Raw genomic sequence first — 22,773 nt, 5'->3', positions numbered from 1 at the left:
CTTGATGGGCAGCAGATTCCTTTTCCTCCCATCCAAGAATCTCTCATATTTACAACAAACATGGTCACAGAATCATTTCTCATATCAGTTTTTGTCTTCACTTCAGTCTCTGGTACAGAACCTTTCCCTAACTTCCCACTTGACCTCCCCTGATGCAGCTCCACGCTATTTGCACAAGACCTTTTCCAGTCCCCAGACAGCAGAGTTGCCCTTCCTCTTCCCTGTGATGAGCTGCAGACCAATATGAGGGATGATGCCTCTGTCTCCGCTTTCCTCAATAAACAAGGAACTTTTGTTTCCTTCAAAACCTTACGTCCTCTTTGTATCCCTCCTTAGGACCCTAGACAAGAGTTTCATGTCCTTGCATGGTTTGAAGTGAAATATAAAAACAAGACTTGAGATGAAGCTGGAGCAGCACATAGAAGAGTGGGGACAATCCTCAGCGGTGGGCCCGATATACAAATGGAATGCTCAGCACTTCTGGGGGCCAGCACACACTGCTGACTCAGAGCCAACCTGACATCAACCAGAAACTGCAGATCTCTTTTTGAGGAGCTGCTTTGAAGTCTCTTCTCTCCAGATCCTCAAATGTCCAGGGCATTCTGCAATCAGCTGCAGAATCCACATCCTCTTCTTCAGGCATCCCTAATCCTGAGAGAATCCAGAGGGAGTCAACTGCTCCTCTGTAATTAACATCTACAGACTTGTTGATCTGTACGCATTCAAGTCCTGCATTTAGAATAGGATGCAAAAAGGCAGAGTTTCTGGAAGAACAACACACACCGCATGACGTGTAACATTACATCATACAATAGTAGCTCGCAGCACTGAGACGGGATCCATAAAAGTCCACCATGGGGGTAAGCATGAGTAACTTACCTGCTAGAACACCTGGTGACCCCATCACAAGGTTCTGGGCCCTAGCCTTTCAGACAAGTGCTTTCAGGGCCCATCATCTCCACTGTCCAACCCATACAGGGCTCAGATTGGCTGAGTATGGCATGTCAAATGATACAATTAGATTAGCATGGAGCTGTGAAGGTTGGAAGAACTCTGAACCATTATCCTTTCTCTGGGCTGATGGCCCACCACTGAGTCATGCTGACCAGGGCCTGTCATTGAACTCCACCAAGTATGCATACTTTTTCCTTTCTCTATGGAACCTCCAGTTCCTTCTTGTAACTATCATAGCCTATACAGAGAAATAATAGCTTCTTCCATTGACGCTCAACTCAACACTGATCTGCAATCAAGCCCTGCTTCAGCCTTCCAGACCAACACACTCCCCTCCAGCTCAGGGCTTGCTACCTCTCACCCAGGCCAGAGAGGACTGCGGCCTGCTCACACAGACAGCGCTCCTCAGCCTCCATCAGCTACAATCCCCATGGATGGACCTGAGCTGAAACCACACCAAACACGCAGTAACACCATTCCCAATTGAAGCCTTGAGGGCACAAAGGGAACTGAGATGTCAGTGCTGCACACCAAAGAGAAAGAGAGGGGTGAAGTACATGGAAAGGAAACTGGGATGAAGGCAGTCAGTCAGAAAATACGATGTGTGTGACAGGGTCTGATGGCAAACACAGCCATGAAGACCAGAGCTGCCTTCCAAGGGGTGCCAGAAAATCGGGTCCCCACACATAATGCAGTCAGGCAACATGCAATTTAAGTGCTATGCTGTGACCTCCTCCCTTGTTCCACACCTCTGTTCCACTAGGTTGAAGTTCACATAGTGAGTTGTGATTACAGCAGGGAAGTAGGGAATGGGATTTGAGAGGATCAAGCATAACAGGCAGAGCTGGGAAGCCTGGAGCAGCTTACTAAGGACGCCAGGAGATGCGGTACCCACCTGACAGAGCCACAAACCACCACGCACAAAAGCCACGCGGTGACCTCAGTCCTGATAAACACCACTCACACTTTCAGCATGCACTGACTGAAATACCATTCCCACTTGAACAGCGCCGACAGGGTCAAAGGAACACAACCACAAGAGAAGGAAAGGAAAAGGAAGCGTTGCGGGAAGACACAACACATCACCTCATGACTGGTCAACTTTTGGCACGCAACAGCAGCTCTGCACAATGCTGCCATGCGCAGAGGCTCTCTCCAAGCCCTCGGGCACTCACACAGCAGCATAAAAGCCGGCCCTGCACCTCACTCCCTCACACCCTTCTCCTGACACCTTCTCCTCTCTGCTCCTACAGGTCAGCCTGCACCCCGCTTCCTTTCTTCCCACTGCCCAATCCTACCCAGCTCTCCACCCCTCCTCAGCCCCCACCACTCCCCCAACCCCTCCGCTCACCCAACACCTTCTCTTCCCAGGGACCCTCCACCCCACAGCCATGTCCTGCTACGACCTCTGCCGCCCCTGCGGACCCACCCCGCTGGCTAACAGCTGCAACGAGCCCTGTGTCAGGCAGTGCCAGGACTCCCAAGTCGTCATCCAGCCTCCCGCCGTGGTGGTCACCCTGCCGGGACCCATCCTCAGCTCCTTCCCCCAGAACACCGCCGTGGGATCCTCCACCTCTGCTGCTGTTGGCAGCATCCTCAGCTCTGAGGGAGTGCCCATCTCCTCCGGCGGCTTCGGCTTCGGAGGCCTGGGCTGCTTCAACGGCGGGAGAGCCCGCTACCCCTGCTAAGGGCCTGCGCCCACACCCTGACAGCAACCACCTGCACCCTGCAAGGCAAACCACGCACTCACCACGCTCCTCTGTGTCACTGAGATGCCACGAGGGCATAGGACCACTCTCTCTCTCCAAGGCACAAAACATGGAAACCTGGAACAACATCTGACCGTGCTGTCTGGGAACATGAGTGCAGTAACTTTCTTCTTTCTTTGCACTTGAAATTGTGCTCCTTCCACTGGTGATCACCAAGTGGATCCTTCCTTTACATGTGTTTCTCTCAATAAAGTTCTCATGCATGCCAGCCTCAGAGTCCTCCTCTTCATTCCTATGCTTAATGCTCTTTCCACTTCACCCACTACAGTGACAGGGCTCTACAAATGAACACCTTGGGTCCAAAAGGGTCCCAAAAACTCCTGTCTCAAACATGACATCAACAAGAGCACTGGTGGCCAGCATATAGCATTCATCTCATCACATATTATCTACACTTGTACAAATAAAGTCAAATAGTACAATTGCACTGCTGAAGTCCAGTCAGGAATAGCAGGCTGTCCACAACCAGATCCATTAAGAGCATCATAGAATCATAGAATCACCAAGGTTGGAAAAGACCCACAGCATCATCCAGTCCAACCCATCACCTACAGTTCTCACTAAACCATGTCTCTCAACACAGTGACTAAACATTACTTGAACACCTCCAGGGTCAGTGTCACCACCAGCTGCCTGGGCAGCCCATTCCAATGCCTGACCAATCTTTCAGAGAAGTAGTATTTCATAGAATCATAGAATCACAAGGCTGGAAAGGACCTACAAGATCATCCAGTCCAACCATCCTAATGTCCAGCCTGAACCTCCCCTGGTGCAGCTTGGAACAATTCCCTCTAGTCCTATCACCAGTTACACCAGAGAAGATGCCGACCCCCAGCTCACTACAACCTCCCTTCAGGTAGTTATAGAGAGCAATGAGGTCTCCCCTGAGCCTCCTCTTCTTCAGACTGAACCGTCCCACCTCCTTCAGCCTCTCCTCATAAGCCCTGTGATCCAGACCCCTCACCAGCTTTATTGCACTTCTCTGAACAAGCTCCAGGGACTCAATGTCTTTCTTGCTGTGATGGGCCCAAAACTGGAAACAGCAATCAAGGTGTGGCCTCCACAGGGTGGTGTACAGGCGGATGATCACTTCCCTGCTCCTGCTGACAACACTAGCTCTGATACAAACCCGGATGCCTTCTTAGATATACAGGCACGTTGCTGGCTCAAGTTCAGTCAAGCATCAACCAATACACCAAGGTGCATTCCCTCCATGCAGTCCTCCATCCAATCTGCCCCAAGCCTGCAGCATTGCCTGGGAGTGCTGTGGCCAAAGCACAGAACCAGACACTTGGTCTTGTTGAACTTCATCCATTGGCCGCAGCCCCGCAATCCAGCCTGTGTAGATGCTATGTAGGGCCATCCTTCCCCTTGTCCTGTACCGCTGAAGCCAAAGCTGAGCACAGCACTTGGGGTGAGGCCGCACCAGCACAGAGCAGAGTGGGACAACCCGACTCTCTCCCACTGGCAGTTCTCATCTCAATGCATCCCAGGGTACAGTCAGTCATTTTGGCTGCCAGGGCACACTGCTGACTCAGAATCAACTTGATATCAACCAGAACTTCTCGATCTCCTTCTGTGGGGCTGCTCTTATGTCTCTCATCCCCAAATACCCATACATATACAGGGTGTTCCCAATCCTGGCACATAATCAAGCTCTTGCTCTCATTACACTTCATCTCATTGGTGATGGCCCAGCCCACAGGTCTCTCAAGAGATCTCTCCAAGGCCTCCCTAATACTGAGAGTCAGCTGCTCATTTCTACTTACTGGCATCCACAATCTTCTTCTTTTGTATGCATCCAAGTCCTGCATCCTGCATTTGAAAGAATCCTGCATTTTCTAAACCATGGAAGAGAACAGACCCAAAAAAGGAGCTCAGGAGAATCCCATACCTCACTGGCCTGGATGAATAACCACATCTAATGGAAGTCATTGAGCTGCTTTTCTGACCCAAAGCTTCACCCAGCATATCACGTATTTCTCAAGGTAAGTTCTCAACATTTTCTCCAGATGAATTTCATGAAATACAGTATGAAGAACTTGGATGAAGTTCATGGAAATGACACACAAAAGGTTCCTGTGGTGAACAACATGGGTAATCTCCTCATCAAATAAACTGCCATTGGGATCTGTGAACCACAATAATAAGAATGCCCAAATCAGGCTTCCAGAGATGCTTGGAACTGGAAACACCTCTAACAACAAAGACACAAAGCAACAGTGCATGTGTGCCAAGCAATGACCTCACTGACAACACTGCTCCTTTACTGAGCGTTGGCCACTACTTCCGCGTGCCATGACATGAAGGTGCAACGTGGCACCTTTGGCCTCCAATATTCTCACTTGAAAGGTGCCGCTGCTGTCAACAGGAAACGACCTCAAGAGAAGGACGTGAAATGGCAGAGTTCCTGGAAGGAGAACACACAACCCATGAGTGGCAACACTACGTGATGCAAGAGCTGCACGCTGCACAATGCTGCCATGCGCAGAGGCTCTCTCCAAGCCCTCGGGCACTCACACAGCAGCATAAAAGCCGGCCCTGCACCTCGCTCCCTCACACCCTTCTCCTGACACCTTCTCCTCTCTGCTCCTACAGGTCAGCCTGCACCCCGCTTCCTTTCTTCCACTGCCCAATCCTACCCAGCTCTCCACCCCTCCTCAGCCCCCACACTCCCCCAACCCCCTCCGCTCACCCAACACCTTCTCTTCCAGGGACCCTCCACCCCACAGCCATGTCCTGCTACGACCTCTGCCGCCCCTGCGGACCCACCCCGCTGGCTAACAGCTGCAACGAGCCCTGTGTCAGGCAGTGCCAGGACTCCCAAGTCGTCATCCAGCCTTCCACCGTGGTGGTCACCCTGCCGGGACCCATCCTCAGCTCCTTCCCCCAGAACACCGCCGTCGGATCCTCCTCATCAGCTGCCGTGGGCAGCGCCCTCAGCGCCCAGGGAGTGTCCATCTCCTCCGGCGGCTTCGGCTTCGGAGGCCTGGGCTGCTTCAACGGCGGGAGAGCCCGCTACCCCTGCTAAGGGCCTGCTAACGAATGGAGACTGGACCCCACTGCATGTATTCAGGCCCGTGAATAATTTCATCTTCTTGTACATTCTTTTCTGCTTCCCTCTCTTTCTGTGTTAGGAGACTGACGGTCTTACCACATGCACTGTAGTTCCTGGCCCTTTCTCTTGGCACTCCTTCCTTCTCATTTGTGTTCCTCAATAAATTTATCATGCACGCCAGTCTCAGCTGCCTGGTCTTGTTTTCTCTGCACGATTTCCCACTTTACATACTACTAAGATCCAGCTCTAGAAGCCATCAGGGTTGGTGAAAAGGAACCCATCACCATCCCACATTTGGATGTTAGTAACTACAACTCAGGTGCACACTGGCTGGTATTTCAGCACATCACCCAGGACTTACCACCAAGCATGAACTGACTGTTCCTAGGTCACCCATGCCAAGGATCCCAAGTCAAAGAGTCATAAAGGTTGGAAAGACCTCCAAGATCACCAAGTCCAATCCCAACCCAACCACGTTATGCCTATTGACCACATCTCTCAGAGCCATTTCTCCATAGTTCTTGAGCACATCCAGCACATTCCACCACCTCCTTTGGCAGCCTGTTCCAATTCCTAACCACTTGAAAGATAATATCCAGCCTGAACCTTCACTGGCACAATTCAAGGCCATTACCTCTCACCTATTGCTCTTACCTGGGAGAAGAGGCTGACAACCCACCTCACCTCAGCCTTCTTTCAGGTAGTTACAGAGGTCTCCCCTCAGCCTCCTTTTCTCTCCAGATAGGGAACCTCAGTTCTCTACATCATTCCCTGTTAGAGTTGTGATCCAGACCCTTCACAGCTTCATTGCCCTTCTCTGTACACAATCCAAGGCATCAATGTCTTTCTTATAGCAAGGAGGCTAACAAAATTAAACACAGTACTCAAGGTGCATCCTCACCAGTGCCAAGCATAGGGGGATGTTCACCTCCCTGGTATTGCAGCTATAGAGATGAGGGCAGTTTCCGTGTGCCACCCTACCAAGCTGGGACTGCAAATGCAGATATCTTAGTAGCAACTTGGCCATCATTAATGCCGCTTGTATTTTCTTCTTTTAATTTTTTTAAAAATTATTATTTCTTTTTGCTTTCAATAATCCTTGCTGTGCAAAAATGGCTCCTGCAAAACAGGTGAGCTGAGGAGTGAGACTTGCAGTCTCCAGGGGAATTGGCAGAACTGAAATATTCATCAAAAGGAAAATTAATTGAACCTCTCCGGCGCAGCTGGAGTCCAGATCTCGGTTGCACAGCTGCAGTCGGCCTCGTTTCAAAGATGAAAATTTTACCTGGGAACAAAGCCCTTTCCTAGAATCAAACCCAAGCATCACCTGCCTCGGAGCCAATCAAGGGGAGCTGGGATGGGCTCAGATCTGTTGGACTTGTTTTCATCCGGTGATTTAACTCAAACATCTCATCAGCCCTGGAGACGCGCTCCATTGTCCTGGAGGGGTTTGCTGCAGTTTGATTTATAGTAAACTCTAATCGATGTAGGGGGATAAAAATCACGTAATACCTGCTTTTATGAGAGAGAATTGCTTACCTTTGGAGTTCATCCAATTCAGAGTCAGCCTCTGGACTGGAACAGTGCAGACCTCACCTCCCCGCAGTCCCGCGACGTGCCTGAGCAGCCGGGCCCTCCGGGATGTTAGAGGATGTCTGAGCCTCAACTTGCTGCAGAGCCTCTCACTTTGGGTACACTCAGCTCAGATAGGTTCACAGAGCACTCAGGATGAACTCAAAGCCACATTGTCCTCCACCACCCACACTGTCCTTGCTCCTGGAAGCACAGATGGACCAACACATGCTTCTCTCACATCCATCCTCTACCAGCAAACCAATGGAATCTGGACACCATGTCACCTTGGCTGTCCTCTTGTCCAGCCTGTCTGCCTTCTTCACACCTTGTCCTTAGGAGATCCCAAACAAGGCACACAACAGGAGGGACCTGCTGGAGGAGATCCACCTTCCCAAGCTACAGGTTGGAGTGTGGTTGGCCCCACACCCAGTGTTTGATTCCACTGTGACTCTCAGCCACCTCAGAATTCCATAACTGTCACAAAGCAGCCATGGCGACCATCTGTGACCATGGTGGGCACAAGGTGGTCTTTTCCTTGCCTCTCTCCTTCAAGAGGAGAAATAGGTCACCCACAAGGAAGCTTCCTTACAGAGATGACACAGTGGTTCTCTAACTATGACAAAGCCACCCAAGCTCTACCAAGCCTGAAGCAAGGTCTTCTGCTTTATGCCATGCAAGAGACAACTCAGCATAAGGATCTTCTCCATGCTTTCATCCTTGGCTTGACAGATCTTGCTAGATTATGTAAAAAGCCAGATTTTCAGAGCCACAAGTCTGCCCCATCCTGTGCGGTCACGGCACGTTTACGACTCTCCCTGTGATTTTCCTTCATGCCCCAACATTACCTGGGTAATTGGCTTCATAATTAGCATCTTGAATCCCAGCACCACAGTTATTCAGGACGGCGGCGGCGTGATCAGGGCTCTGGCTTCAGCTGAGTGTGGCAATTCTTCAGCAGAAGCATGAGTTACCTGGGATTACGCTTCCATGTTCCCAGCAGAAAGCTGTTCTCCTCCCATTGGCACCTGAAAAGTCCTCCTTAGCCTTTCTTCATTTCCCTGGCTTGGCTAATTTGACTGCGGCTGCAATTCATCCCCATGGCTTGGGCTGGGGCAGGTGGAGGGGACATGCAGGACACACCAAAGTGAGTTGCTTGTTGGCGTCTGGTGGAGGATGAAAGATGGGATGATGTCTGCAGGGCAAGCGAAGGATTTTCTTGCATAGAGAAGCAGCTTCAACCCTCAGCATCTCATTGTAGACTCCGCGTGTGAAATTAGTGCATCCCGTGTCTTGAGAAGAGAGCAGAAGGGGAGGTTCAAGTTGGATAATAGGGAAGATTTCTCCTTTGAAAGAGCGGCCTATTGGAGCGGGCTGCCCATAGAGGTAATAAATGAGTGTAATAAATGCTGGTGGAGTCAGCATCTCTGGAAGCGTTCATGAAATATGGAGATGTGGCACTTGAGGACATGGATGGTGAGCATTGGGATGGAATGGGGATGGACTTAGTGGTTTTGGAGGATTTTACCCCAAAATGCCTATCCATGGAAGGCATGGAGGGTCCAGCCCAATGGGTTCATGCCATGGAGTGTACATGCATCCCCCTCTCGTTGTGGGGATACGTTTAGATGTGGCACTTAGGGATATGGTTTGGTGGGGATGGGATGGGGTTGGACTTGGTGGTTTGGGAGGCTTTTCCTCCAAAATGCCTATCCATGGAAGGCATGGAGGGTCCAACCCAATGGGTTCATGCCATGGAGTGTGCATGCATCCCCGTGTGGTTGTGGGGATACGTTTAGATGTGACACTAAGGGATATAGTTTGGTGGGGATGGGTTGGGGTTGGTGACCTTGGAGGTCTTTTCCAACCTGTGATTCTATGACTCTGTGACACGCTGGGACTCACCCAGCTGGGGAAAGGGAACAGATATAACATGGCTGGTATTATGACAACCAACACAAGGTGGCACCCTTTGATGTGCTGGGGAAAAACAACCCTCAGGAAGGGGTTAAACTGGTTTTCCTCTGTATTTCCAACAAGAAAAGGGCACGTTCCTCTTGCAGGTCTCAGCCACTAGACTGAAAAGCCATTAGATCCTATTACTCCACCACAATGAGGTTCCATCTCTATGGGAGGAGATTTCCTCGCTGGGTCTCCATTAGTCCCAGCCTTTTAATTAATTAAAAGAGCTGCCTTTACTCAGCAGAAAACCCAGCCAGCTGGAGGGGCTTGGAAACCTCCTCCCCACCCACTTTGCTCGGTAATCATCTCCTCTGTAAATGCATTAAAGGCGGTTTAAGCCTTTGCTGGTTGAAATCCCTTTTGCACAGAGGGAGGGGGATGGAGCCTGAGCTCCCCTGCAGCAAGATATGTACATATGGTCCACATATACATGGTGCATATGTAGCTGTGCATGCATGGGGGTGTTTGCAGCCGGTACACGTAGATTTTGGGTTCAGAACTGCATTTCCCGAGGATCCGAGCGGCGGTGACGGTGACGATAAGGGGAGGGGAGAGATGGGGGGGGGGGGGGGGGAAGCAGCAGGAAACGCGGCTGCAGCGGAGCCGGAGCCTGAACTGAAAGGTGGGAGAGCGTATATTTGGGGGGGGGACCCCGATATGGGATGGAGATATAGAGGTGAGGTGGGGTGGGGGCACAGGTGGGGGTACCCCTCTTAAAGTGTGGTTTGATCGGAAGCAAAGAGCACCCCCCTCCCCATCCCCCGGCTCCGTCCTACATGGAGGTTGGAGAGGGGTCTCCAGGGGGGGACCGCAAGATGGGGGTGGGAGAGGAGGGAGGGGATAACCCCGTTGTGGGGCGAGCTTGTTGTGGGGTGCCCTAAGGTGGGAACCTCTGTCAAGGAATAGAGGAGCTGCTAGGGGAGGGGGGGGGTCTGCATGAATCTGGGGACTGGGGGGGCATCAATAGGATTAGGGGATACAGAAAGATATGGGGGGACCGATATGGGATTTGAGCTCTGGGATTGGGGTTGCAGGGAGATGTGGGGTGTTGACATGGGTGTGCTGCTCTAGGGTTGGGGTACAGGGGGACAGCCATAGGATTGGAGATGTGGGGGGGGCTGAAGTGAGATTTGGGGTGTGCAGCTGGGAGGGATTGGGGTGCACGGGGAGGTTTGAGGGTGCTGACACGGGATTTGGGGTGTATGGGGGGGTTGCAGCTCTGGGACTGGCATATACAAGGGAATATGGAGGTGCTGACATGGGATTGGGGTGCAGGGAGCTGTATGGGGGGAGGTCCAGCCCTCTGTTTTGGGGTGCACAAGGGGATGGACGTGTGTCGTGCAGCCATTTCCGGGAGGCTGTGCCTTGCTGTAGCCACGTGGCAGCACCAGACAGGTTTCATTAATTAGCAGCTGCAGATAAATGAGAGTTTGACTGGGAGCATCGCTGGCGGACGCACCTCTTTTCCCTTTTGCTTTTGCAGAAACAGCTTCAACCCTGAAAACATAACCCTATTAGTTTGGTTCTTCTTTGGGTTGGGGGTCCCTATATGTACCCCCCCAAGGTGGTATTGCCTTATTCCCACTCTATTCTCTCCCATTAGTACAGGGCTTTAGCCATGACGGAGGCTCTGGAAGCAAAACCCAAACGTATCCTGGTGACTGGGGGCACCGGTTTGGTGGGCAGAGCCATCCAGGAGGTGGTGGCCAATGGAGAGGGGAGGCCGGATGAGGAGTGGGTCTTCGTGTCCTCCAGAGACGCCGACTTGACGTGAGTCTTAAAGAACCCCCCAGCAAATCCATTTCTTTTTGCCCCATTAATAGAATGGGTTGGGATGGAATGGGATCTAAAGGTCATAGACTTCTAGGGTGGTTTTGGATATAGCATAGGGATATGGGGACACTTGTGCCACCTTGGGTGTCCTTCCCTTATAAATCAGTGCTGCTCCCTTTGGGATGTCCCTGTCCTACTCTATGTCCTATAGGGTCCTTACCTTGGATGTGAGGATATCCTTGTTAACTCCGTTTTTCCCCTATAGAACAGTGTGGGGACATGGGGACAGGTCTGACCTTCCTTGGATATCCCTTATCCCATAGAGCACTTTGGGGTTCCTTGGATATCCCTTATCCCGTAGAGCACTTTGGGGTTCCTTGGATATCCCTTATCCCATAGAGCACTTTGGGGTTCCTTGGATATCCCTTATCCCGTAGAGCACTTTGGGGTTCCTTGGATATCCCTTATCCCATAGAGCACTTTGGGGTTCCTTGGATATCCCTTATCCCATAGAGCACTTTGGGGTTCCTTGGAAGACTTGACGTGAGTCTTAAAGAACCCCCCAGCAATCCATTTCTTTTTGCCCCATTAATAGAATGGGTTGGGATGGAACGGGCTCTAAAGATCATAGACTTCTAGGATGGTTTGGGTTGGAAGGGTTGTTGAAGATCATTAAGCCGTAGAATGGTTGTGTTAGATGGGATATTGTCTCTTAGAGCCATAGGATGGTTCTGTGTCTCTGGAGGCCTTCAAGAATAGGGTGGATATGGCACTTGGGGACATAGTTTGGTGGGCATGGTGGGGTGGGAAGATGGTTGGACTCGATAACCTTGGAGGTCTTTTCCAACTGGAATGATTCTACCTTGGGTTGGAGGGGCTCTTAAAAATCACAGTATCATTGGGTGGCTGGGTGGGGAGGGTCCTTAAGGATCATAGAACCATAGACCGGTTGGGTTGGAAGGGGCCTTAAAGATCACATAGTCGCAGAATGGCATATTTTATATGTAGCCCCCAAGGCCACATTCACTCAATGCAACCCAGGCAAGCCAAATGTTTTGACATCAATGCAGTAAATCCTGTGATTTCCTACCTCTAGGAATGCTGTGGAGACCAAAGCTCTCTTTGAGAAGCATAAACCCACCCACGTCATCCACCTGGCTGCTATGGTTGGGGGCCTCTTCAAAAACATCCGCTGCAACCTGGATTTTTGGGTGAGCTCCTGGCAAATGGATCCTACAGAACCTTGTCCTTTATGGGCTTACTGTGGTTTCTGCAGTCATTTATGAGTCATCATCATGGGGTACAGGGTTTGGTGGTACCACCCCCCTTTTGTGGATGGGGATATGATTTAACTGGGAAGTATTGGTGATGGTTGGACTGGATGATCTTCTGGGTCTTTTCCAACCTTGATAATTCTGTGATTCTACGACACTGATAAATGTCTCTGTGTCCCCAGAGGAGGAACATCCACATCAACGACAACGTCCTGCATTCTGCATATGAGTGTGGGGTGCTGAAGGTGGTCTCCTGCCTCTCCACGTGCATCTTCCCAGACAAGACGACGTACCCCATTGATGAGACCATGGTGAGCATCTCCATTCCCATCTGCAGGGACACAGCTGGGTCCTAGCGTGGTCTATCTGATCTCCATCCTTTATCCAGCCTATGGGCAAAGCATAACTTTGAACCTCCCCAAACCACAATGCTTCCTTACATGTGGAATCTTGCACTGAGTTACGCTACGTGGTCTGTGCTGGGTTCACATTGTATCTCTTGTCCCCAGATCCACAACGGGCCACCACACAGCTCCAATTTCGGCTACTCCTATGCCAAGAGGATGATCGATGTCCAAAACAGGTGTGAGGGCCATGGGAGAACCATCCCGATGCAAGAGGGTTATGAGCATCCCAGAACTATTGGGGCAAAGGGAAACTCTAGGGCTGACGGCACCTAAATGGGGATGGGGAGATATCCAACCTTGGCAACCAAGAGATGCCAGGCCAAGTTGGGGTCACTGTGTGGGTTGCTTTGTGTTGGACAAGGGGTGACACCACAACTCACAGAGTCATAGTTTGAGTGGGAAGGGACTCATCCAACCCATCCTATCACCCAGGGGTTACTTTGAACAATATGGCTGTCGCTTCACCGCCGTCATCCCCACCAACGTCTTCGGGCCTCACGACAACTTCAACATTGAGGATGGCCACGTGCTACCAGGCCTCATCCATAAGGTGTACCTGGCCAAACGTGAGTGTGATAAGAGTATATTATGGTCTGGGTGTTTTCTTCTTGGTAGGGTTGGTCATGAATGCTCTATTTTCCCCATAGAGGATGGCTCTGCTTTGACTGTATGGGGCACAGGCAAGCCCCGAAGACAGTTTATCTACTCTTTGGTATGTGTGGCCTTGGGGAGCACTTAGGGGGGATATAAGGGGCTGGGAGACCTCAGCACAGGCTGAGCCCTCCTGGGTTGTCCTGGGCAGCACTGATCCTCAGGGCCTGGGGTCCTCCAAGAGCCATCTACTCCTCTATAGGATCTGGCCCGGCTCTTCATTTGGGTTCTACGGGAATACGAGGAGGTGGAGCCCATTATTTTGTCAGGTAAGGACGAAATTCCAAGTGGAAGAGGGAAAGGGGGGAAAGAGCAACCTCAGCTCATCACCATCTCCACAGTGGGAGAAGAAGAGGAAGTCTCCATCAGAGAGGCTGCAGAAGCAATCGTGGAGGCCATGGACTTCAAGGGAGAGCTCGTCGTATCCTTTAGCGTAGGGCAGGTTGGAAAAGACCTCCAGCATCATCAAGTCCAACCATTAACCCATCTCCACCATGCTCACTCATAGAGTCACTAAGGTTGAAAAAGACCTCTGAGATCATAGAATCATAGAATTACCCAGGTTGGAAATGACCTTGAAGATCATCAAGTCCAACCATTAACCCATCTCCACCATGCTCACTCCTAGAATCATTAAGGTTGACCTCTGAGATCATTGAGACCAAACGTCAACCCACGGTTGACCAAGCTTCCCTAATATCCAACCCAAACCTGGCTCAACTTGAGGTCGTTACCTCTCCTCCCATTGCCAGGCTGTGGGGCAGAGCGCAGCCTCATGTCAGCCTCCGTTCTTTCCCATTTCCCTTAATCATTCTCAACCCAGTTCGACACAACCAAGGCTGATGGGCAGTTCAAGAAGACCGCCAGCAACGCCAAGCTCAGGCACTACCTCCCCAACTTCCAATTCACGCCCTTCAGACAAGGTGAGGAGGGGGCATCACTTACACAGCTGCCCTCTTATCCTCCCTATCTCATATCCTACTGATGGCATCTCTCTATTCCCAGCTGTGAAGGAGACCTGCGCCTGGTTCAGCACCAACTACGCCAGCGCTAGGAAGTGATGGAGCGGTGCACGCGCGTCCTTTATAACTCAGGGTTATCCTTTGCTGGGGCAGAGGATGGGGTTTGGGAGCTGACAGTGATGTTTCCAAAGCAAAATGTGTGCCAGGATCCTGGGTATGCAAGGAGACAGGGGGAAATAATAGCGACAAATCAAGTAGCATCTTCTATAGAAAAGACCCTACTCAGGTAACACCCCCTTCCTACCTGCTGTAGGGTGCAGACCCCACCGAGGGCTTTGGGAGGCAGATTGGGGGTCCCGAAGGTGAAGCTGCCCCCCAGATAGATCCCAAATGGGGCAGGAGCAGCAGACACTATGGCTGGATTGATCACAGTCATCCCTGGGGCACGGGCTGGCAGCTCTTATAATGGACTACACTACTAATTATGCATCATTAGGTTGTAATAAAGGAGCTGATTGAGGCTGTTACTGCAGTACAGGAATCACAGATGAGTGTTTTGTGTTGCTTTTGTTGCATGGGGAAACAGCTGCATGGGGACTGGGCTGCAGCCTCCACCCCCTACGTCCCATATCCCACCCCCTAAGTCCCATCCCATGTCCCACCCCCTATGTCCCATGTCCCACCCTCTATATCCCATTTCCAACCCCCTATATCCGAACCGCTATGTCCCATATCCCACCCACTATGTCCCATGTCCCACCCCCCATATCCCATGTCCCACCCCCTATGTCCCATATCCCACCCCCTATGTCCCATGTCCCACCCCCCATGTCCCTTGGAAGACTTTGACGTGAGTCTTAAAGAACCCCCAGCAATCCATTTTCTTTTTGCCCATTAATGAATGGGTTTGGATGGAACGGCGCTCGGTGAAAGATCATAGACTTCTAGGAATGGTATTGCGGTTGGAAGGTTGTTGAAGATCATTAAGCACGCTCTTAGAATGGCTTGGTGTTTTAGATGGATATTGTCTCTTAGAGCCATTAGGATGGTTCTGTGTCTCTGGAGGCCTTCAAAATAGGGTGGAATATGCACTTGGGGACATAGGTTTGGTGCGGGCATGCGTGGGGTGGGAAGATGGTTGGACTTCGATAACCTTGGAGGTCTTTTCCAACTGGAATTGATTCTTACCTCTGGGTGGAGGGCTCTTAAAAATCACGGTATTCAATTGGGTGGCTGGGTGGGGAGGGGTCCTTAAGGATTCATAGAACCAATAGACCGGTTGGCCTAGATGCGTTGGAAGGGGCCTTAAAGGATCACATAGTCCAGATGGCATATTATTATATGTAAGCCCCCAAGGCCACATTTCACTCAATGCCAACCCAGGCAGCCAAATGCTTTTTTTCTGACAATCATGCAGTAAATCCTGGATTTCCTACCTCTAGGAATTGCGGTGTGGAGACCAAAGCCTCTCTTTGAGAAGCTAACCACCCACGTCATCCACCTGAGCTTGCCCTATTGGTTGGGGGCCTCTTTCAAAACATCCGCCCTGACCAACCTGGAATTTTATGGGTGAGTCCTGGCAATATGGATCCTACAGAACCTTGTCCTTTATGGGCTTACTGTAGGTTTTCTGCCTAGTCATTTATGAGTCATCATGCATGGGGCTACAGGGTTTGGTGGTTACCACCCCCCTTTGTGATGGGGGATATGATGTTAACTTGTCCGGAAGTATGGGTTGATGGTTTGGACTGGATCTTCTGGGTCTTTCCAACCTTGATAATTCTGTGATTCTACGACACTGATAATGTCTCTGTTCCCAGAGGAGGAACATCCACATCAACGAACTTGTCCTCTCCTGCATTCATGCATATGAGTGTGGGGGTTGCTGAGGTGGTCTCCTGCCCTCTCCACGTGCATCTCCGCAGACTAAGACGACGTACCCCAATTGCGATGAGACATGGTGAGCTCTCCAAGCCATCTCCTTCCCATCTGCCAGGGACACAGCATGCGGTCCTGCGTGTAGAGCACTTTGGGGTTCCTTGGATATCCCTTATCCCATAGAGCACTTTGGGGTTCCTTGGATATCCCTTATCCCATAGAGCACTTTGGGGTTGGGGTGACATCCCTCCCTATAGTGCTAACCAAAGAGATGCCTCCAATATATAGGATCGCTTCCATTGCACATATACATATTGTATATTGTCCCCATAGCTTGTCCCAGTCCCTATTGCTCCATATCCCCCATGTTAACGGGGTTGGAGACAATGCATTTTCCTGTTTTATGGTATCCTATGGGACACCCCATTTATGGTATCCTATGGGACACCCCATCCACTCATCCATGTACCCTTATGTCCCCAAGGGAAGGTTCCCGCTACCAACATCATTGTCAGCGCTCCCTCGGACCGCAATCTGGCAGAGTGGAGGGTGAGTGGTATGGGGACATTGGGGATGGGGAATGGGGCTAGATAATGGGATTGGGATGCGGGGATATTGGGGTTGAAATATTGGGTTGGGGTTGGGACATGGGGTCAGGATGAGAGATTGGGGCACAAGGCTGAAATGTGGGGTTGGGACACTGAGTTAGGGACATGGGGTTGGGATACTGGGGTTGGGACGTGGGGTAGGGGCATTGAATTGGGAAACAAGGGTCATGATGTTGGGTTGGGAAGGGTTGTGGTGTTGGTTTGGGACATTGGGTTTGGATATTGGGGTTGGGACATGGGGTCAGGATGAGAGATTGGGGCACAAGGCTGGAATGTGGGGTTGGGACATTGAGTTTGGGACACTGGGTTGAGATATTAGGGTTGGGACATGGGGTTGGGATATTGAATTGGGAAACAAGGGTCATGATGTTGGGTTTGCATGGGTTGCAGTGTTGGTTTGGGACATGGGGTTGGGATATTGGGGTTGGGACATGGAGTCATCATGAGAGGTTGGGGCATGGGGTTGGAATGTGGATTTGAGACATTGAGTTGGGACATTGGGGTTGGAATGCAATTCAGACATGGGGTTGGAGTATGTGACTGGGACATGATGTGATGTGGGGCTGTAATATGGCATTGTGACCCTGTTCCCCTGCCCTTGTACAGGAGTGGGGCTGTCGCACCACGCACTGCAACCTGGAGGTGCTTCAGGAGAGCACAGTGGTGTTCTTGGCCACCAAGCCCCACGTGCTGCCCACGGTGCTGCAGGAGCTGCGTCCTGCTGTCACCCCCCAGCACCTCCTCATCTCTCTGGCGGCTGGTGTCACCCTGCAGAAGCTGCAGCGGGTGGGTGCACTCCTCTTCTTCCTCCTTCTCACTCCTCCTCTTCTTCCTCCTTCTCACTCCTCCTCTTCTTCCTCCTTCTCCCTTCACCTCTTCTCCCTCCTCCTCTTCTTCCTCCTTCTCTTCTCCCTCCTCCTCTTCTCCCTCCTTCTCTGCTTCCCAATCCCCCACCAATCCATCCATCTCCCAATCCATCACCCCTCACTGACCCTATTCCCCCCCAGCTGCTCCCTGCAGGGACGAAGGTGCTGCGCCTGATGCCCAACCTGCCCTGCGTGCTGCAGGTGGGAGCTGCCGTGTTCTCCCGTGGCGCTGGGGTTGGGGATGGGGATGCAATGCTGCTCCAGTCCCTGCTCTCCCCATGTGGGCTGTGTGAGGAGGTCCCCGAGCCCTACATCAACATCCACACTGGGCTCAGTGGAAGTGGCGTTGCCTATGTAAGTACCATTCACTGTATTGGGGTGATAAGGTTCTTTTGGGATCCCCTCTTCTCCCCACTGCTTTTTCCCTGTAGGTATATCTGTTTGCTGAAGCCATGGCGGAGGGGGCTGTGAAGATGGGGATGCCAGTGGGCCTGGCCAGTAGGATCGCAGCCCAGACACTGCTGGTGAGTCTGTGGGATCATCCTTATGGAGCTGTTATGTGGGGACAACCCTCTCCCCAGCCTTGGGTGCCCCTTCCTTATACATCAGTACTGGGACATCCCTGACTCCATTCTTTGGGGTCCCTGTCCCATAAAGCAGCATGGGGAAATGGAAATACCCTTGTCCAACCCCAACGCTGGTGTCCCTCCCCTATAGATTAATGTGGGGTCATGGGGACAGGGCTGTCCCCTTTTGGTGACCACCATAGAGCACCATGGGGACGTTGCTGCCCCTTCCTTGGGGTCCTTATCCCATAGATCAGTGTGAGGACATAGTGATCCCCCATCCAATGATGCTGTGATCCCTGAGCAAAAAGGAGGTTTGAGGGAACCTCTCAACCCCATACATCCCCAGGGAGCAGCGAAGATGCTGCTGGAGACAGGCGAGCACCCAGCGAAGCTGCGCGGGGACGTCTGCACTCCTGGTGGGACCACCATCCATGGGTTGTACCAACTGGAGAAGGGCGCATTGAGGGCCACCATCATGAACGCAGTGCAAGCAGCCACCGAGCGGGCGTGTGAAATGGGAGAGGATTAATGGACAGCCCATCTCATCCTGTGTGATAGCGGGGACCACAGCTCTTGGTGCCGCCAAAGCAAACCGTGGTGCCACCAAACCAAAGCCTGGTGCCACCGAAATGAAAGCTGTTGGTCCCAGATTAAAACATGGTGCTCCCAAACTGAAGCGTGGTGACCCCACACTGAAGCTACCAATCCAAAGCATGGTGCCACCAAATTGAAGCAACCAAACCGAAGCCTAATGATCCTAGACTGAAGCGTTGATGGCAGCAAACCGAAGCATGGTGAACCCAAAGCAGAGGTTGGTGACCTCAGACTCAAAACTGAAGAATGGTGACACCAAACCAAATCATGTTGGCCAGCAAACCGAAGCCTGGTGATCCCAAACTGAAGTACGGTGATCCCAAACTGAAGTATGGTGATCCCAAACTGAAGCCACCAGATCAAAACTTGGTGATGCCAACCTGAAGAGTGGTGCCACCAGACCGACCAAACCATGGTGACCCCAAACCAAAGCCCTAAAGGGTCCGTGAGCCTTTTGGGAGATCCTGGCTGGAGGTAGGAGATGCTGAAGTGTGTGGCCACCATGGAGTGGGACCTAATAAAGGTGGGCAGTGTGGTGGCAGGTTTGGCTTTGTTCTGTTTCCTTTTGTCCTCGGTGTTCAGTGGGATGCGTCCGTGTGGAGGTGACGGCAATGAGGTTGGTGTCACCACGATGGGTGGAATGGAGGTGACAGCATCACAGAGTGGTTGAGGTTGAAGGGACCTCTGGGTCCATCTTGTATGGCACCAAGACAGGGATGGGGACATAATTTTGGAGTGAAGAGTTGGGATGAGACATAAAACCAATATCCCAAGTTGGAAGAGACCCACAAAGAGTCCAACCTCAGGTTCCACATGTGACCACCCCAAATCCAAACCCTACGTTGCAGTGATCTGAGGGATCATTGACAAAAGACAACCTCAGAGCAGCAATAAAAATCCATTTAATCTTCATAAACTCTGAAGTCAGGAGACAAAGACAACAAGTAAAAACACCCACCCCACAAGTTAGCTCTAGTGATCTTTTTTCTCCACTTTTTTACAATAATTAGGCTCAAATTTTAACAAAATCGAGTTGAGAAAAGAGCTGCTTTATTCATATCTCCCTGTTTTGGCAGGAAAACACTTTGGCAGCGGGAAGAGTACCACCAACCCTTTGTGAAAGCAGCCCAGGAAATGGAAATGCAGCAGTTTGCCTCAGTGTCCCAATGTGACTCCATTTCCCTGCAGGGTTGGCAGAGGGCCCCCATCCCATCACCCAGAGAACATCCTGGGGTTAGAAAAGAGCACCTCCTTAATACAGTTAGGGTGAGGAACGACCCTCGGTTATGCAAGGTATGGAGGGTGTCACACACAAAGAAAACAGTCCCATGAGCCCTAAATCGCTGACTCCCCATTGCTGGGACCTCTATAGATGACCCCATAGGACAAACAGGGTGTCCCCAACCCCATGGATGTCCCAGGCCCCCATGGGATAATCAGTATGTGTCCCTAGTCCCATGGATCTCCCAAGCTCCACGGGCATCTGCAGGTCTATGAGTGTCCCGTGCCCAATGGGGATCCCCAGCCCCATGGGACAATCAGGGTATCCCCAGCCCCAGTGGTGTTCCCAGCCTCAGTGGGGCATCCCCAACTCAACAAGTGTCTCAAAATCCATGGGTGTTCCCAGCCCCATAGGCATCCCAAGAGCCACACAGGCGTCCCAATGATACAAGGTGCTCAGTAGCCAATGGGTAATTGACCACCTTGCCCTAGGGATCGGGGCTGCTGCCACGGTGCAGCCTCTGGGCCATGCTGATGAGGGAGCGGAGCTGCACCAGTTTCAGTGGTCCCACTCTGCGAGGGTCCTGGCCCTCCAACCAACGCAATGCTGTCTCCAGACCTCTGATGGCTTCGTGGGCTGTGGGCATCAAAGGGGACCCCCCTTCTCCAGCCCCATTATCCCCTCCACCAGCTCCTTCCTCTTCCTCCTTGCATCCTCCAGGGTCTTCCTCCATGGCATCCTCATCCTCATCATCCTCCCCCATCCCTGGGGCCATATCATCCAAGTGCAACCAGTTGGCCACCTCCTCAGGAGCCAAACGTTTGTAGGCCAATGCGGCCAGCTGGGTCAAATCATTGAAGATTTTGCCATCTCCATTGCCTTCCTCTCCACTTGTGCAATCTCCTCCTCCTCGCTCTTCTTCCCCAGGTTGGGGCTCAAAGGCAGCACGCAGTCCCAACAACCAACATTTCTCAATGGCATTGGGAGGGATGAGGTCCCAAGAGAGGCCAGCCAAATAGAGCATGTCCTTGAGGAGGAAGGAACGTGCAAAATCCACTGGGCCACCAGCGCTGATGGCCAAGCGCAGCAGTTCTCTCTTGTAGAACTGCTTGAAGGCAGATACCACCCCTTGTTCCAATGGGGTTGGGATTCGGCTGCCTCCTCCAGTGGAACTGTTCCCAGTTGGGCTTTTGGAGAGGAAAAGAGCACGGATGGAGCCATCGGGGGTCTGAAGTTGGGGAAGATCCTCATGATGACGACCCCCAGATGATGGTGGGGATGTGAGAAGCAGCACGGCCTTTTGCTGGAGGCAGCTCCGACGTAGGTAGCGCTTGACACATGGCACGAAATCCTCATAAAACCAAACCCGAAGAAGGGCCGGCCCCAACCTGGCTTCAGGGCTGTAACGATACCCAGCAGGGAATTTCTCCTGGTTGTGATGACAGAGGCTGGGGGGATCACGAAGACCTCCAACCACCAACGGCTTCAGTTTGTGGGTACCAGTCAAGTTGGCAACCAAGAGCACGGTGACGCGTTGACGAGGAGCAGTCCGACCAGGCAGCAGCTTCCAGTAGAGCCCGGTGATGTTGGCGTTGTAGATCTGTTCATCACCATAACCACCAGTATCTGAACCTGGTGTTGTTGGAAGGTTGGGATGGGCAATGGAAGTGCGTTCAGGTTCAGCATGTAGAGCTCCTTCGCCGTAGATGCGTTGACTGGAGATGCCGTGACGCTTCTGCCAACGCCAGAACCAACCATGACTTGCCTTGAAGGTACACTCAGGGCCGTAGATCTGACGGGCAAAGGCTTCTGCTTGTGCCTGGATGAGAGGCCCAGAGAGTGGTACACCATGCTGCCGGAGTGCAAGGAACCACGCATATACGGCACGGTCTATCTCCTCTTCGTTGGCCAACCGCATCTTCTTGCGTTGGGTGCCCACCTCTCCACCCAACTGCTCTAGGAACCAACGCAACTTAGCTTCATCTTTCAACCAACCCCGTAGGGTTCCTCCTGGCACCCCAAAAGCCCTGCACACCGAAGCCTGCCGTTCTCCTTTCTTTACCCTCTCAATAGCATGCAGCTTGTCTTTAATGGAATACGCTCTACGGAACGCCATCTTCATTGACACCCCAACACCGCCGCCATTGGAGATGCCACTGCCATTGGAGGAGCTGCCACCGACACCTTTGCCATCAGAGGTGCCACCACCAACACAGCTATTGGAGGTGCCACCGCCATTGGAGATGCCACCACCATTGGAAGTGCCACCACCACCATCACCATTGGAGGTGCCTCTACCATTGGAGGTGCCTCTACCATTGGAAGAGCCAACACCACCATCACCATTGGAGATGCCTCTACCATTGGAAGAGCCAACACCACCACCACCATTGGAGGTGCCTCTACCATTGGAAGAGCCACCACCATTGGAGCTCCCACCACCACCCCCACCCCCTCCCTTCCTCCCACCCGCTATTCCAGCCTTTCCCCCACCCACCTCCTCTTCCTCCCCAGCCATGTTGCAGCCATACGTTGCAGGTTATTACAATAACCTCGTTGTTTTGGGGCTTATTGTTTTAGCGGTGCGCGTTATAAGCGGGGCGGGGCGGAGCCGCCCTTTGTCTCCGCTCCGACCCCCTCAAAGCGCATGCGCG

General features: G+C 52.0%; 4 protein-coding genes and 2 pseudogenes across 6 annotated transcripts in view; 4 read left to right on the top strand and 2 right to left on the bottom strand.

Moving 5' to 3' along the window:
* Positions 1–8,800, bottom strand: part of LOC107310635 (feather keratin 2-like) — a 66,418-nt gene extending 57,618 nt beyond the window's left edge. Inside the window, exons 1-3 of one of the 2 annotated variants that reach the window (XR_004306309.1) lie at positions 7,641–8,800; positions 7,321–7,557; positions 6,822–7,221 (exon numbers count right to left, since the gene is read on the bottom strand). Coding sequence is in view for 1 of the 2 variants with exons in the window: in XM_015856466.2 (XP_015711952.1) it covers positions 7,321–7,333 (13 nt within the window). In the remaining variant the exon portion in view is untranslated. Of the gene's footprint in view, positions 1–6,821; positions 7,222–7,320; positions 7,558–7,640 lie in introns of those variants that run through there. The other variant, XM_015856466.2, reaches the window with a different exon arrangement.
* Positions 1,184–2,717, top strand: LOC107310634 (annotated as a pseudogene).
* Positions 4,844–5,781, top strand: LOC107310633 (annotated as a pseudogene). Its single transcript, XR_001553662.2, has 2 exons — positions 4,844–5,321; positions 5,438–5,781. The product of XR_001553662.2 is annotated as a feather keratin 1-like (transcript).
* A 1,073-nt stretch (positions 8,801–9,873) lies between the features above and the next one.
* Positions 9,874–14,928, top strand: TSTA3 (tissue specific transplantation antigen P35B). The gene is made up of 11 exons (XM_015856463.1): positions 9,874–9,937; positions 10,919–11,085; positions 12,185–12,299; positions 12,545–12,673; positions 12,872–12,945; positions 13,202–13,335; positions 13,417–13,481; positions 13,623–13,689; positions 13,762–13,841; positions 14,244–14,343; positions 14,426–14,928. The coding sequence occupies exons 2-11, from the start codon at positions 10,934–10,936 to the stop codon at positions 14,479–14,481; spliced, it is 972 nt and encodes a 323-aa protein (XP_015711949.1). The 5' UTR covers positions 9,874–9,937; positions 10,919–10,933; the 3' UTR covers positions 14,482–14,928.
* Positions 14,929–16,674: 1,746 nt separating this feature from the next.
* On the top strand, positions 16,675–19,442 carry PYCR3 (pyrroline-5-carboxylate reductase 3). Its single transcript, XM_015856468.1, has 5 exons — positions 16,675–16,809; positions 17,475–17,654; positions 17,876–18,088; positions 18,166–18,258; positions 18,650–19,442. Exons 1-5 carry the CDS (start codon positions 16,690–16,692, stop codon positions 18,830–18,832), a joined length of 789 nt encoding a protein of 262 aa, XP_015711954.1. The 5' UTR covers positions 16,675–16,689; the 3' UTR covers positions 18,833–19,442.
* Positions 19,443–19,776: 334 nt separating this feature from the next.
* On the bottom strand, positions 19,777–22,637 carry TIGD5 (tigger transposable element derived 5). The gene has a single exon (XM_015856417.1). The coding sequence runs from the start codon at positions 22,635–22,637 to the stop codon at positions 20,607–20,609; it is 2,031 nt and encodes a 676-aa protein (XP_015711903.1). The 3' UTR covers positions 19,777–20,606.
* Positions 22,638–22,773: the final 136 nt, after the last annotated feature.

The sequence above is a fragment of the Coturnix japonica genome, chromosome 2 (assembly GCF_001577835.2).
Source record: "Coturnix japonica isolate 7356 chromosome 2, Coturnix japonica 2.1, whole genome shotgun sequence".
Lineage (NCBI taxonomy): Eukaryota > Metazoa > Chordata > Aves > Galliformes > Phasianidae > Coturnix > Coturnix japonica.
Note: the sequence above shows the minus strand (reverse complement) of the source record. Positions and strands in the feature narration are given on the sequence as shown.